This window comes from Cyprinodon variegatus, unplaced genomic scaffold (genome assembly GCF_000732505.1).
Source record: "Cyprinodon variegatus isolate N-32 unplaced genomic scaffold, C_variegatus-1.0 Scaffold746, whole genome shotgun sequence".
Lineage (NCBI taxonomy): Eukaryota > Metazoa > Chordata > Actinopteri > Cyprinodontiformes > Cyprinodontidae > Cyprinodon > Cyprinodon variegatus.
Window position 1 is genome coordinate 116,947 of NW_015151199.1, and position 16,925 is coordinate 133,871.

Here is a 16,925-nt window from a genome sequence, read left to right on the forward strand (position 1 = left end):
TCCCTAGATGTCCTTTTTTTTGAGGTTATCAAATATTAGCAGGATACTTTTTGCAGTTGATGCAGCCTGATGATAAAATCAGAAACTAATAGGGAGCTTAATTTTTTAGACCTTTTGGCAAATACAGGAGTTTCTGCTTCCTAATTAAATCTTTGGTTAAATTATATGCTAGTTAACACTTGCTCCATCATTCCCAAAATTTCCTAATGAGAGGTTTACATAAAATTAACTGTTGGACAAGAAATTGATTCCTCTTTCTCTATTCTTAACCATTGTTTCTATTTCAATGTATCAGTTTGAAGAACTAGCATACCTGTGGATGGAGAGCCAGAAGCTGGGGGGGAACTACAGCCGTCACCGGGCACAGACTGAGAAACATGTTGTGTTATGTGTCAGCTCACTCAAGATCGACCTGCTGATGGATTTTCTCAATGAATTCTACGCTCATCCTCGGCTGCAGGTATCTGTCTTTACAGCTTGGTTGTCTCAACTGTGGTCCACTTTAAGACATGTCAATTTAACAACAAGGAAACCCTTGTAAGTAGAAAATAAATCAGCTACAGTAGGATTATGAGTAGGAGTACATCATAGGATAACTGGGTTCTTACAAAATCCTTAAGAAAAGTAATTTCGAGTTAGATGACGAAATATCCCCAAACATAATCTAAGTAGTAAGCTTAGTCCTCTGGTATTATCTCTAAATGGGAAAATTTATCAAGGTTATCTCTTTTCAGTGGATATGAAAAGTATGCAATCATTTGTCCAAAGTGATTGCATACTTTTTATACTAGTTGTGAAACTATTTAAGCTGTTACTGCTGCTATGATTGGCTAAAAAATCAGCATGGGAGGTAATTACCCAATCAGCTCAAAATATTGTACTGAATTTCCTTCCTTTTGCAAAGAATTTGTACATGAAGCTATCAAGATCAAGTCGTGTAGTTCAATTTGAATTCTATATGGAATCGATCTTAAAATAAAAGGAAGGAATAAAAAGGAATAAATATTAGTTACTTGTCAAAATATGTTGCTTTTGAACCTGTTCTGTTTTACTGTATTTTTTCATTCCTTTAGTTTTCTTGGGAAGAAACTATTTTATTTTGCCCTGCCAAACACAATGAATCCAATATAGTCTGTTGTTCACTGATATATTAATAATGAAATAAGGTAGTAATTGTAAGGTAAAGGTATTACCCAGAGAACCAGAGTGATGATGCACATGTAAATAATTACTGTTACGTATGTTTTATTGCTTGCAAATGTAAACAGCTCAGATGTTACGTTTAGGATCAGCACAAATGAAAGGGAAGAAGAAGCTTACTTTTGCTTGTTTTTGTTATTTCACCAATTTAATGTGCAACACCTTTTTGTCTACGTATCTGTAAGACGAGCTAGATCAATTAGACATGATGTGATCATTCGAAGGACTTAAAGTGTTTAGCTATTATCAGGGTTCTCTGTTTTGACTGAAATAAAGGACTAGATATTTTCACATCATGTTGCATTACACCTTAAAGTGTAGTCTAAATTGTACTAATGCTAAGATAAAAGTCCCTCGGCGCTCTTCCCATCAGCATGTTCCTGATTATTGTAAACCTCCACTTACTGAGGTTTACAATCATCATTGTCTTACTGAGTCTACATTCATGTTTTACCACTTACATTAGCCTGAGTGATTCTGCTGGCCTCTCTATGCACCTCATGCACCAGTCTCATTCTACTCTTGACTCTGCAGCTGCTCTTATGAACAGTCGCCCCTGCTGCACCCCTGTTCGAAACACTTAGTATAACTATTTGGTTTATGAATTGGGGAGACTGATGGTCCTAGTCTGAACAACCACTCTGGACCTTTCTAGATGGATGCATTTCCCTTCTGGTTATGAACGTAGTTCTTTTGCAAAACGGGAATTGCAAAACTGAACACAGTTGTACACTGAACTGCAGTTTATGGATCAGTTTTGGGTTTTTTTTACCCACTGACACTTGTTGGGTCAAGAACCTCCTGATAAAAAGAGCGTCTTTATAAGTGCGGAGTGATTTTTTTTTAGGGGGGGTCAGCTTCCTGACAGCCTGGAGGATGCGGCTGTGGGGAGAGAGTTTAGCTTCCTGACAGCTTGGTGGATGAAGTTTTCTGCGAATCTGGTGGAGCTGGCAAGAGCCTGAACAGACAGTCAGTCTATGAAAACACACACATGCACAAAGACTGTCTGTCTGTCTCTCTCTGTCTCTTTGTCTGTCTCTCTCTTTCACATACAAATGCATATGTCCTGCTTTAATCCAGTTTCTGACGAATGGAACTGGGTCGAATTTGTCCAAAGGAGGTCTGTTGAAGTCCACAAACAGGAGTGAAGACATGCTGTCTTCCCGCAATCTGTTCTGCGTCTGGTTGCCCGTGTTATTAATTGCGGAAAAGCACATGGCTAATTTGCATACGCGAACAGGATTGGCTGGCTCCACTTCGCAAAAAACAGACCATATTTGTGAATAAAGGTTTGGAATTTTAATACTGGACATGTTGAGCTTAAAACATTTTAGTGACCATTAGTTACAAAAAAATATTTTATTTTTAATTTTTTTGACACAATAAGACCCCTTTAAATTTTGCTTTTGAGGCTTTCAGGGGGTCTAATGGGTTAATTGGGGGGTCGAGCCCCCCCCCCAGACCTCCGTATTTTGCACTCTGATTACCCAACTCCCTAATGCTGTATGTCTTTTTTTAAACATAAAACCCTGAGATTCCGGCATCCACAAAAACATATAAGCATTGGACAATCGTATCTCAGTCAGATGGAATCCCTGAAGTAAATATGAAGGAAAGTGATTCCAACATCAACACCCACCTTCGCAAATGTTTTCAAACACAAATGGGTAGAACTAAACATATATTTTATTATTCCAAAACTGAGGAAGCTCAGGTGCACCACTAGCAAAGTGTCAGGAAAATGCTAGCTTGCAGATAAACATAAAAGTAAAATATACAAAACAAGTAGAATAGTCTAAGAGCAAACTTGCAACACAGACAATTCTGTACAGTTCTTGAAAATAGCAAACTAAGATTAAAGAAATATGGAACTGGGTATGGTGATTAATATGCAAAATGTGTAGCAGACTATGAGCGCATCTTACACTAGATCTACGCTTTAAATGTCTCATTAATCTTCAACATTACTTTAAAAAGCAATTATTGAAACTCAGAAAACAAATTTTGTTTGCTTGATTGCAGGACTATTACGTGGTGATCCTTTGCCCTACAGAAATAGACATTCAGGTTCGACGCATCCTGCAGATTCCTCTGTGGTCTCAGCGTGTCATCTACCTGCAAGGATCTGCGCTCAAAGACCAGGATCTGATGAGGGCCAAGTAAGTTATCACCTTCCCCTCATTTGCAGTAAGGTGAATATTTTAAATCATGCTCGAAGAAAGCATTAGAAACTCACCTTTTTTTTTTTAAAAGTGGTCCATTGGAAAAACAGATCCACTAACTTTGCAATTACAGATTGCTTTAGCCACAAGTCATCTTGGCTGCCCTCTGCTTGCACATCACTGTAATAGAATTTAACATCATTCTCTGCACAGAGCAAAGACTAAAGGCATTAACAGGAATAAAAAAGGTCCCAACTGTAGTTTTTTTTTTATAGCTAGATATTGTTTAATATCTTTTAACGACTGAGTCATAATGTGTTGATGTGTTTTGGGAAATTGCTTCGTGAGGCACTGTAAGGCTCAGTCAGCGACCCACGCATGTGTAAAGGGTACAGTCCCTAATGTTGGTTTCCTTAGTTGGCTGTCTTCAATGCGTTTCACACTCTTTTTGGTCAAATGTCATAAGTAACATACAACTATTAAAGAGTGAATAAGGAAATGTGTTTCTTTGCTTTAATATTTAGGGATCTTCCATGATTTTCAGCCTTTTCACAAGTGTTCAAAACATACTTTTTTATATTTTAACTCTAGATGTCATATGGCATCATTGTAGCGTAAACATGACACCCCCTACCCTCAGTGCACATTTTGTATGATTGTGAAAAGGCTGAAAACTGTGAAGGGCCCCTTATAGAAAGCAATTAACGTCATTTCCTGGATGGAGACTTGCTACACTGCGTGATTCTGTGAGCCCATTTCCCCCTGTAACTTTGTAAGCTGATCTTTCCCTCCTGATTTGCTGCAACTTTCACAATTCAGTGCCATCTAACTACTGATTCTTTCCATCTAAGCTTTGGGCTATTAAACTTTAGAGCTCATATCTGGGAACATAAGCATCCTTCCAAAACCAGGCACCTGTTTACCTGGATATTACATTTTATGCTTGCCTGAACCAGGCCATAGATCCTCATTTTTGTCTGTGGCTGATTTAGGATGGATGATGCTGAGGCGTGCTTCATCCTGAGCAGCCGCAATGAAGCCGACCGAACAGCTGCTGTAAGTGAAGTAAAGCGACTTCTAGCATGAACCCTTTCATAAACTGCATGAACAAAGAAAAGGGGCATTTCCCTTCATGTCATAATTTACCCTTAACTTACCTTTAAGCTCTAAGATATTTACATATCCAGAACAATGCTTTGCAATAAAGATGAGGCAGTAAATTCAGTGATTATCTAAGCATGAGCATTAACTTAAAAGGATATTTCTCCTCCTGCAGGATCACCAGACTATTTTGAGGGCTTGGGCTGCAAAAGACTTTGCTCCCAACTGTCCTCTATACGTACAGATACTGAAACCGGAAAATAAGTTTCATGTCAAATTTGCCGGTAGGTACAAAAAAATGAAATAAAATACATTCAAAAACCACAACTGCATCATTTTATAAAGGATTGTTAATGAATTCCTTTCAACAGATCACGTTGTATGTGAAGAAGAGTTCAAGTACGCCATGTTGGCACTCAACTGCGTGTGTCCAGCCACGTCCACCTTAGTGACTCTGTTGGTTCACACCTCCAGAGGACAGTAAGTAAACACACACCTTCTGCTTTATAAATGGATTCTTTTAAGAGCCTTTTTTTATTGTTTAACTTCAGTTTTTTTATGTAAAAAAAAAATATATACATATATGTGTATATAACTACAAGCATTGTTACCCATTTTCCTCTGTCTATCTGTCTGCCATATAAAAACATATTTTAGAGTAGATTTGCATGAAATTAAATACTCAAATCCAGTTCACTTGGTATACAGCACCTAACTACCACAGGCAGCCATGCTGAATGTTCTGACACTCAGCAGAGCATGTATAAATAGAAGTGACAAACCTGTAAAATTTTCTATAATTTTTAGGATGATACTCAGATTAAGTTTGTGTTTGTCTCATTAACCTTTATAGTTTTCCCCTACTCGGCTCAGATCATCACTGGGTCCAAACAACAAATAGCAATCAATGCTGAGCTTGAGGCCTTGGTTATGTGCTTCATAATGGTCTCTGTTCTTGCTCTCTCACTCTGCTTATGATTCATAGGAACAAAATTAGCTTGACTTGATTGATTAATCAAAGGAATGTTTTTTTTTTTTCTGTGAAAGTGTCTTTTTAGAGATATAGACTTAGACTGATGGATGTCAGCACATCAGAAAGCATATCAACCTGTTTCTTCCTTTAGGCTCTAACCCTTCCTTCTCTCACCACATCAGAAATACAGCACATAGATGTTATCATGGAGATTCTAACATGCTTCTTCTGCCTGTGAAGGACAGAGACGTCTAAAAATTGACTAAAATCTGCAAAACAGATTTTAGTCAATTTGTTTCAGAATCTAAGATGATTCAAATTTTTAATTAATACTTTGATTTCCAGCTTTGTTACATAAATGACCCCTGACTGTTGTCTTTAGGGATGTTTGAACACTGTTCTTCATACTTTAAATGTCGATATTTTTGCCAGTAACCCAAAAAGATTCAGCCTAGAAGATTTCGGGGGAACCTAATCCTAGGGTCGGTGAATTTTATACCGAAACATAATAAAATCTTTAGTTTTTTGACCTTCTCAAGACTAACCACAATCCTCGCACTAGTGGATGATAAGTTTGTGAATTTGATATGACTTCATTAAATTTGGCTAATTTGATAGGTTTTGTTCATTTTAAGAGAGGGAATAAAATGGAAAAAGAGAACCTCGCCTTTAAGAATCGGAGGGATCCGTTGGTGTCTTCTTTTATGGATTTACATTCTACTCGACCATGTCTAGTCCCCTCAGTCTTCTTGGGTAACTGTTTTTGAAGATGCCTATATTTCCTGATGACTCAAGAGACCATCCATATGAGTAGGCCCTTAGAGACACTCATCCTCCTCTTCATCTTGTGCCAGACGAATTGAGATTTAAGGATCGGAATTTATTGTCTCAAATCTTGGGAATAAATCATAAAAATCATGTGGCCTAAACATTGCTTCAACTCGTCAAATATTGACGTTTGGTGTTGCCCCCATCTTGTCAGCATCTGACATGATGGGGGTAGCCCTCTCGTTATTCTGTGATGTAGGGGGTGCATGACAGGCTGTGGTGGAACCATTTTTGATGTACAGCAAAGTAAAAAAACGAACAATAACCCATTCCCCTAAAGCTAAAGAATATCCATCTACTATAACACTGTTTGTAATGAGTGCTGATCTTTATGTACTTATTTTTACAAGTATTCACTCAAGCACAGCTCCTGCTAGACGGGGCTGAATGCAGGTCTTAACTTACTGACGCCTCAGAGGCTTTTTTCCAGCTTTATATGTTTTGGTAATATACTCCCTCAGACTCAAGGTTATTTGAACAAATGCTTTGGTTTGTGAGAAACTGTCTATATTATCTGTGAGAATCTCTCCCTGTGCTTCTTAAGTAGTTAGGGCAAACCTGTGAAATTCCAAACAGGCATATTAACAGGAATTTTAGCAGCACTGTATCTGTGCTGCCCTGCAAGGTATTAAATAAAATGTTGGCTTAAATGGAAAAAACAGAACCTTTATTTCTTGTTAAATTAGACATTTTTTCCATCAGCACGTATACATGTTACCATGTGCTCCTGAAGCTACCAACTTAACAATAACTGCAGGCTACTTTTTTTTTCAAGTGCGGTGTATCTCACGTGATACAACGTGTCATTTACCCTGTGCATCCACATTCCCCATTAAAGTCAGGATGTGACGTGCAGGAAGCTTTGACCAAAAAGTGTTAATATTTAACGAGTTGGCAGTGAAAATGTGTTTTATTTAAATTAGACAAAAACTACTGTCCTGGTCAGAAGTCAGCATCCACTCATTATTGGCACTGATTGATGTGCTGCTGACCATTTGAAACAATAATATTGTAAAAATGGCAGAAGTACACAAGGCCTGTATGAGAATTGTTGGCGATCGTGACTGCAGTAGATAAAAAAAGGGTTTGATTGACACCATTGATTTCACTGACTAATACAATGTAGAGAAATGGGTTTATAAGGGGAGCCTCCATATGGCTTCCTCCCTTATTCAGTCTCCATTTCACCATCAGTGTCTGAGACTGACACTGACATCTCTAACCTAAATCGACCTACTTACATGGATCTACTGCATGCAGAACCACTGCTTTCTGCTGGGCCCTGAGTGTCAAAGACATATTTCTTCATGTCAAACAAACTTACTTGATGCTACTTTATTTTAGCTGTGCTTGGTTCCCATTAGGTTGAAATTTTCTTTAATCTTTAATAATAATTCAAACTATACTTATACTATGCTACTACTTGGTAGTGATAACAGGGAGACACAATTTTACAATTTACTATTTTGTGTTTGATGTGTTTACATTGAAAAAATAGGAAAACAACCAAAGACTAGGAGCATAGAACCACAATGCATAGAATGTGTCTAACTGATCTGTGCTTTGGCAGAAAAAAACAACATTTTTTAATCCTTCACGATCTCAGATTGATTTAATATTTACCCAAATATTAGCAGAGTATTTGCATATATGCTGTATGAGCTTATATACATTTTAGCCTAATATTAATCATTCTTCCAGCAGGTTTATGTGTAATGTTTTACTTTAACCAACATGGATTTTCGCATAAAAAGTAATATGAACTTTTTAAAGTGACCTTGCCAGAAGCCCTTAAAAAAGATGGGTGCAAACCAACAAAAAGGCCAAGAATAATTTTAACATGAATTACCATGTAGGCTAGAAATGGTATATTCGCCTCAGATAAGTGTTATTATGACTGTTACTCTGAATGAAACAGTAAATATTGAATTGCTCCTTTTCCAGGGAGGGGCAGACATCGCCAGAGCAGTGGCAGAGGACTTACGGACGCTGCTCTGGGAACGAGGTCTACCACATCCGTCTAGGTGACAGCAAGTTCTTTGGAGAGTATGATGGAAAGAGCTTCACTTATGCCTCCTTTCATGCCCACAAGAAGTTAGTAAATCCTCTGCTGGTGAATTAAGAATGAATTAGTATCATCCACGGGACAGAATGACTGAAAGCTGAGATCCATTTGGAATCGCCCTCTAGGTATGGAGTGTGTTTGATCGGAGTGAAGAGGGAAGACAACAAAAGCATCCTCCTGAATCCTGGACCACGTCACATCATGGCTGCTACAGACACCTGTTACTATATCAACATCACCAAGGAGGAAAACTCTGCCTTCATCTTCAAACAGGAGGAGAATCATGCCAAGGGTCTGACTGTCTCTGGCCTCTATGACGCCCCCTCCAGGCTTCCCGTTCACAGCATCATAGCCAGCATGGGTAAGAATGACAGCGTGGAAAGGAAACATTTAACCTAAAATCATTAGTGAGAGGTAGGCAGGGGTCTGAGAAGGTTGGCATGTGTGAAGAGAGTTTGGACGCTTCGTCCTAATCCTGAAAGCATTTTGTACATTTCTGAATGATGGCTGCCTTTCTACTGCTTTTGCATGATATTTTTAAACTGAATTTATGCTTTCCTTTACTTTATTGGCTGACTTTTTTTGTAATGTGCCTGTTTTTGTTTTCTGACCTGTGAAAGTTGATCAGGCAACCTCATATGGTAAGTTCATGCATGGATCATCTTTTGTTTAAACACCACAAAGTCTCATAAATAAAGATTAAATTGCTTTCTACTACACCCTACAGATACTTTGCTTAATGTGTTTATCCTTTTTAACATATCAGGTTTAAACACAATAGACTATGTATGCGCTGTGCATACAGCAAGTATGTTATACATGTAATAAATGCATTGAGGTATTGCCATACATCATATTATGAGCAGTCATATGATGTATGTCAGGAATGTTTTGCAAGCACTGCAGTTTGCATGCTATAGGCTGTTTATCCGGCATCTGCCTGAAAAGAAATAGATCTTCTCTTTCAGATGTAACATTTAGATCTACTGAATAATTTGAAAATACTGAGTGTCAGAAATGTACAAATGTAATTTTAATTGTAAAGTGCTGTTGTTTAATTTCTACAGTAACAATGCCAATGCTCTTTGGGTTTTTTTAAAATCCACTTGTTTTAATCTCAGGGACTGTAGCGATAGATCTCCAGCACCCCGATCCTCCTGGGGAAAGTGGAAAACTGACTCTACCTACTGAGAACGGGGCTGGAAGTCGAAGGCCAAGCATTGCACCCGTCCTGGAAATTGCTGACTCCTCCGCAATTTTGCCCTGCGACCTCCTTAGCGACCAGTCGGAGGATGAAACCAACCAATCAGATGAGGAGGGTTCTGTAGGGTCAGAGTAAGTGGCACAGACATGTTTAAATGTATGAACAAGCTGCAGCAGGGATCCGTGGGTCTGTGTTGTTCGTGATGGTTGCATTCTGTGCTTTGAAATTGATCAGTCTCACCCTTTTCTCTCTTGAACATCCCTTCAGTGGCTGTAGAAAGAAAGATGGATGGCGTTTCAGCAGGCTTATAATTGGTGTGTCATGATGCTGTAAGATGCAGTGATTCATATCAGGACAGGGAGGTTAGCCTTCTACTTTTAGTGCAGCTGATGCTCCTTAGATGCTTTGCTGTCAATGTTCCTGTTTAAGATAGCCACACAGAGTCACAATTGCAGCAGTTTAAAGAACAGAAAGTAAAGGAACTCAAATGCAGTGTGATATCAGCCGCCAAACCTAAATAGCACCTTTCAGAGCGATCAGAGCGATTTTTATCATTTGACATAACATGGTCTTCAGAGCCTCTGCTACTGCAGGCGCAGAGGTGGTGTTGAAGTTGTCTTTTTCTCCTCTGAAAGGTTTTTTTTTTTTTTAAGGAAGTGCAGAGATTTTAAAATGAAACTTAAGGTCCCACACTGCCATCATGTGGTGGTGTCGTCTAAGGGCTCAAACTGGCAAAGTTATAAGGTACAACTGATTGGGGTAATTGCATCTAAAGCATCAAACATTGAAGGCGACGCATCAAGTTTATGCTTTAATTTGCATTAAAGCAAGAAAAAAACAGGATATGTAATTTCATGTTAACATTCCTGTAGGCTGAAAAGCATCTGTTGAATGATTAAAATCTGCAGCAGAATCTGATACACACTGGGAACCTGAAGCCTCTCAGAGCGCCGGTTTATGTGGATTAATTATCCTATGGAATCAAACACACGATTTGATAAAACAAATAACTAAGGTAAACATAGAGATGCAGGTGCAGTTTTGCAGGAACCATAATTAGCATTAGGAAGTGGAAAGCTCTACTATGACGTGGGAGCTAGATCGGAGCTCGTCTTCCTGGCTGTGTTTCCTTTCTATGAAAATCAATCTTTACTTTTTGTCTGTGTTTATATGACCAATATGCCAAAGATGGGAATGAATATTATCAAAATGTTCTGTATTTCCCTTGTATTCATCTCCTCACCTGTAAATTTCTGTTTCCCTCCATAAGGTTTGTGAAGGGTTACCCTCCAAACTCTCCCTACATCGGCAGCTCTCCGACTCTGTGCCACCTCCTTCCACAGAAAGCTCCACCCTGCTGCCTTTGCCTCAATAAGGTGCAGTTTTACACTGAAATGGAGCTGTTGGATTTCCCCACATGCTTTTTCGTATTTTTTTTATTTATAACAGACAATGAGTAAGGTGATTTTTCTGCTAAAAGCCTGACGACTTCCTGCTGAACTCTGTCTCCACCCAGGGCTGCAAACATAATAGCTTTGAGGATGCTAAGTCTTATGGCTTCAAGAATAAGCTGATTATAGTGTCTGCAGAGATGGCAGGAAATGGGCTCTACAACTTCATAGTTCCCCTGCGAGCTTATTATCGGCCCAGAAAAGAGCTCAACCCAATAGTTCTGCTCCTGGACAATGAGTAAGTCTCTGTGCACCCCTGTTCCAGCCTGATGCATGATTATTTTCACTCCTACAAAGATACAGAACATAGAAATGTCATAATGACTGCCCCTAATGGCGTGTTCATTTACTACCAATTTAAAACAAGCCATAACTCCTTCCACCCGTGTTGATTAATTTTAGATTTATCCTTTTTTTTATTATTTATTTCAATCATTTTTTACCATGTTTGTATTTAAATAAAAAAAAAATCCTACAAATGTAGAGCCAGGAAAGCTCTAGCTGTTTTCCAGCTCTTGATGGATATCCATAAGCAGCTACTTTGCTCAATTAAAGATGGTTTCGATCCAGTTTGGAGGGAAATTCAGATAAATATATCCATTCCTCATTAGCAAGCAAATTTCAGGAAATAATTTGACTAGCTTCATAAACTGTCATTGGGGGTTTTGTCAGTATAATGGGTTTTGAATGTGTGCTGTTTCCTGCAGACCTGATAACCACTTTTTAGAGGCTATCTGCTGCTTTCCAATGGTTTACTTCATGGTTGGAACTATTGATAAGTAAGTGATCTCCAGTATATCATGATGATTCCTTTTAATATGAAAGAGAAAAGTAACACTACTTGATTACATTACTAGTAAAATGTATTCAATCTTGATCATTTAAATTAGATCCATGTGTTAGATAAGTTGTAGCGAGCTGTGGTGGGAAGCTGCCTGTGGTGTAGGGGGGTTGCTTTATGCTTCATGCAGGAAAACTGGTCACTGGTATTTCAATAAAAAAGATTTTAAACCATTTTTGGGGTATAAAAATATATTTCACCATTGAAATAAATCAAAAGATTATTTTAAACCTTTGCATATCTTAGTACTATATATATATATTTTTTTTTTACATAGTTATTTAGGTTATTTTTCAGCTTTTTTCATGTGTATCTACAGCTTTATAATATGAAAGTGTTAGTGTGAATTGTGTGTAAAACCTTATTTTAGGGGTCCCTGTATGTAAACCGGCTCATGTAAGGCACCTAGCTTATACCTAAATCAGCATCAGCTATTGTTATTAAAATGTAGATTCAAAATGATTCCCAACTAGATCACATAATCACTTAGCAGTTTTAACAAGCATGATTAGGAAGGGTTTAGTTTGGCTCTGATGATACAGTCACTGATTCTCATAAAATTGTTAGGTTGAGTTTGTTGAAGACCCAAATGCAGAGATGCAAGCTGTTGTTTCTTGAAGATTTAATCACAAATGGTGGCAACAGAAGCAAAAATAAAGAAATAACTAATCAAGGGACACAGGAACCAGAACAAAGGGGGAGGAATGAAGAGAATCCAGCAAACATTACCTGCAGAGGAGGAGTATAAATGCCAAACAGAAGAAAGAATATAGTAATCAACTGATTGGGAGCAGGTGTGGGCGAAAGGATCTAGAAGGGAGCTAAAGGAAAGGAGACTATTGCAAGGAAGCAACAGAGAGTAAACATGAAATATATAAGAATTCGAATACAAAATTTGAAATGAAAAATACAAAAAATAGAAAATGAAACCTAGAAAACACAGATTGATATAAATTAATTGTAACTGAAAACTGAAAAAAGAAAATTTAAACAGAATCAAAAAGTCCCGAAAGGCCAAAATCATGAAACAAATAAGCCGGATTTGGCTTTTGCTGCCCTACAATAGAGTAGACTGAATGATTTCAACATGATTTTATAAAGTAAGTAAAGTAGAAGTTACTTTTACTGTGCAAATGACTTATGATTCTCTCTGAAATGCACCAGTTTGGACAACCTGCTCCAGTGCGGTATAATCTATGCTGATAACCTGGTTGTTGTGGACAAGGAAAGCACCATGAGTGCTGAGGAAGACTACATGGCAGACGCCAAGACTATTGTCAACGTCCAGACAATGTTCAGGTAACAGAGAGACTGAATACTTTTTTCTCCCTTTAAATATTATATGTATTTTTTTTTTTTTTTAGCTTCACTAAAAAAATAAAAAAATCTAATGATGGGATTTAATGTTTTCATCTTTTTAATGAACAGAGAATGAACTGATACCAAAGACTACTCTCTGTCATTGTGGTGCTCTTCGTGGTGCTAAAAAATAATTAAAAACATTTATCATAGCCCTGAACGTTCCTCGTTTTTGGCAAAAATCTTTTATTCTTTTCACCAAAGAATCATTGTTTCCTCTTCCTCACCCAGATTGTTCCCCAGTCTAAGCATCATCACAGAGCTCACACACCCATCTAACATGCGGTTCATGCAGTTCAGAGCAAAGGACTGCTACTCGCTCGCTCTGTCTAAACTGGAGAAGGCAAGTGTTCAAAGACTTTAGTCTGTTTTAGACAGTGACAAATGTTAAAATCAATCATGCAACCACATCGTGAGAAGATATATGTGATTTACACAAGTGCTGATGTGACTCTTTTAATCGTTTTGCATGGGAACCACCTTAATATTAGTCAGTATCTTTAATCATCCTTTTAACTGCTTTTTATTTTGAACGTTTCTTCCTTAAGATGTTTATCCTTTGCTTTATCTATTTTAAAGGTCTTGTGGCATCCTTGTCTTATTATAAATTTTTATACATGCATTTAGAAATAATGATAAAATACTGTTAAAATGATTCTCACACCGCCAAAATGAGAAGTGTGTCACTCATTTCTGTTGGAGCTGCTTTTTGCTTTCTAGGATAGAATGAAAATGATTGGCTTTTAGAACTCATGTCTTATTCAGATCATGCTTATATATAATTTTTCATTCACGATACGTACCCATATCTGAAGTTACTTTTGTGTAAATAATGTATACTGACCTGCTGGTCCTTGAACCTTCTGGTGAAAGTCTTTTCTTTGGCTAACTTTTCGCATTAAATGCAATAAAACGCATGAAAATAACATCTTCCTTCAATGTCCAGCTCCGTCTGTAACATATCAGGCCCTCTGACAGGACTTTTCCAGTGAATTCAGACGTTTCTCATTTGAGTTAAGTTGTCGAAGAAATCCTCAGATCACAGCAGTCTGTGCTTGGGCAGACCAGCCTAGATGTCCATCAGCTTTAGAGCTCAGGTCAAGGCAGAGCTTATCCTCTTCACTGCAGAAAAGTGGAGCAAACTGATGTCTATTGCTGCAGTATTCCTGCAACCAAGAGGCAATGTGCTTTTCTTGATATTTACTCTGTTTATGTACTGTTTATAACTGGCATTGGTGCAATAAATGACCCTGCATTTCCCTTTTAGTATCACTTCATTTTTGGGTCACAATTCTCTTTAACTGTGTATTTAATCTAAACAGAGTGTAAAGTAAAACCCAATTAATATGCTCAATTAATATGCTTTTCCTACAATTTATGTTTTTTTTTATTTGATTTAAAAACAAGAAACCAGATTGACCTTTTTTTTCTTTTATTAACACAGTGACATTAGACCATTTAAGCATTAACAGTCTAATTGATATTAATCAAAGGCAGCTAAATTGAATTTATTTTTATATTGCTAGTTTACTATAGATTTTTTCTCAATTACATTTTTTAGACATAACCAGATTAGTTCTTAAACCATTTAAAGATTCTACATTTGTTAAAAATCAAATTCAAAATACTCCATTTGAATCCAGTAAGATCTACATGTATAAAAATAGTGATATCTAACTATATACAGTCCAGTTCAATACAAAAAAGCAATATATTGCCAGTTGGGAGAAAGTTATCTAAAGAAGTGTAACATTCTCCACTGAGTCATTCTGTTTTGCTATAATCCCTCATTCTGACCGAGCAAGCATATGGCAACAGTAGAGAGAAACCACTCCCTTATAACAAGAAATTCCCAATGTAATCAGGATCACTTTGAGGTCTAATTTACTAAAAACAGGAATAGGAGTTCATCCTACAGAATTAAAGGAGGGTGAACAAAGTTCATATTAGCAAAACAAATGGTGTATTTTAACATATAAAAATAGACTAGAGGACCTTTCTGTGGGTAAGAACAAAAGAACGCATAATAGAACAGCTAATAAAAACAACAAAGGCTTGGCCAATGGAACACAATAGGCCATAGGTTTGGAAAACAGATAAATGTTCTATAAATTAGTTTATACTTGGAACAAAATGAAATTAGTATTTTTGTAGACTTGGCTTCATTCTAACAGCATATTATCTGAAGAAACATGATGATTATCTAAAGAAGCATTGACATTATGACTGTCATTAGTCTGGTCAATCCAAAAGATAAGCCTTATTGTTAGCATTTATTTAGAAATGGTCTGATGTGCAATGAGAGAAACGTTTGGATTTACTGATTTAATTCATCCTGGAAATCTATCATGTTTTGGCATTGTCTGCAAACGTTTGGCATTTACCTTCCATTAAAAAAAAAAATGTCTATGGATCATTTCTGATCCTGCCTCTCCAAATAGGCAAATATATGCTGTTTTATCATTTTAATCAAAAGTCCCTTGTGGTTTTCTTAATTTGTTTGTTTCTATCACATCAAACAAACAAACAAAAAAGTAAATCAGACTTTTTAAGAAAATGACCATAGTAGCCATTCAAAATTTCCCCACTTTCCCTGATGGGCCCTTGGCTGGTCCTTGGCTAGTCCGCTACAATGCTTTTTTAAACATCAATCTTTGTGCTAGAATATTCTTTCTGTCATGATTTGTGGATATTAAATTTTTTAGATTTTAATATCCACAAATCATGACAGACCCTGTAATTCCTTGAAAGGGTGGAGTCAGAGTAAAAAATATGCACTCCCAGTAGAAGGAGGGGGTCACTGCAGTGGCTGGAAGTGGCTGAAGTGGCTGGAAGTTTGAGGGGGTTTTGCTGGGACTTGCAGGAAAGTGGGCTGCTATTCGGCTGCAATTTGCCTGGGAAGGGTCATTTTTAATGGCTGCTACTGTACCTTCACATTTCAGTTGAAAGATGCGTCCAAACCTGCCGTCTGTTTCCTTTCAGCTTACATGTTATGCAAAATAAAATGCACCTGTCTAATAACCTGGAAATTTGTCCAAGTTTCTACTTTTTCTACATTTTGTCTCGTTTTTCAGATTGAGAGAGATAAGGGCTCCAACCTGGCCTTCATGTTCCGGCTGCCATTCGCTGCCGGCCGGGTGTTCAGTATCAGCATGCTCGACACGCTGCTATACCAGGTGAGATAACCCACCCTGGCGTTTAACATTCTCTCTTTACAGAAAAGATCAAAGTAGTTCTAGACCTAAGGCAAGTACGGACCTAGAAGTAGACTAACTAGTCTTCTTGTAGCTTTTATCAGTTAATTTAGTGGTAAATTCTCATCTGGACTATTTTTTCCTCTCTTGACAGTCATTTGTTAAGGACTACATGATCGCTATTATAAGACTTCTCCTTGGCCTGGACACCACACCCGGCTCTGGTTACCTGTGTGTTGTAAGTAAAAAGGCCTGAGAGTTTGACTGGATAAACATGTGCAGGCTAAAAGCTTAGTCTTCCTTCCTCAGATGAAGATCACAGAGGAGGACTTGTGGATCAGAACTTATGGGCGGCTTTTCCAGAAATTTTGTTCTTCCAGTGCAGAGATTCCCATCGGCATCTATCGCACTGAGTCCCACATGTTCTCAACGTCGGAGGTAAGTTTGATGAATTCGCTCATGTCAGATCCCAGCCGATGCATCAAATCTGACATTAATATACAACAAAAAATATAATTATATAATTATATATATATATATATATATA

At 37.6% G+C, this 16,925-nt stretch overlaps 1 protein-coding gene across 4 annotated transcripts in view; it reads left to right on the forward strand.

Moving 5' to 3' along the window:
* LOC107098094 (potassium channel subfamily T member 1-like) overlaps positions 1-16,925 on the forward strand; it is a 106,041-nt gene that overhangs the window by 77,425 nt on the left and 11,691 nt on the right. For 3 of the 4 annotated variants that reach the window (XM_015395553.1, XM_015395554.1, XM_015395555.1), the window contains exons 13-28: positions 296-460; positions 3,223-3,359; positions 4,355-4,418; positions 4,639-4,747; positions 4,835-4,943; positions 8,209-8,358; positions 8,455-8,690; positions 9,451-9,664; positions 10,804-10,909; positions 11,050-11,222; positions 11,692-11,763; positions 12,990-13,124; positions 13,416-13,527; positions 16,259-16,360; positions 16,533-16,616; positions 16,688-16,816. In XM_015395553.1, coding sequence (XP_015251039.1) covers positions 296-460; positions 3,223-3,359; positions 4,355-4,418; positions 4,639-4,747; positions 4,835-4,943; positions 8,209-8,358; positions 8,455-8,690; positions 9,451-9,664; positions 10,804-10,909; positions 11,050-11,222; positions 11,692-11,763; positions 12,990-13,124; positions 13,416-13,527; positions 16,259-16,360; positions 16,533-16,616; positions 16,688-16,816 — 2,097 coding nt within the window. Of the gene's footprint in view, positions 1-295; positions 461-3,222; positions 3,360-4,354; positions 4,419-4,638; positions 4,748-4,834; positions 4,944-8,208; positions 8,359-8,454; positions 8,691-8,949; positions 8,971-9,450; positions 9,665-10,803; positions 10,910-11,049; positions 11,223-11,691; positions 11,764-12,989; positions 13,125-13,415; positions 13,528-16,258; positions 16,361-16,532; positions 16,617-16,687; positions 16,817-16,925 lie in introns of all 4 variants that reach the window. The other variant, XM_015395551.1, reaches the window with a different exon arrangement.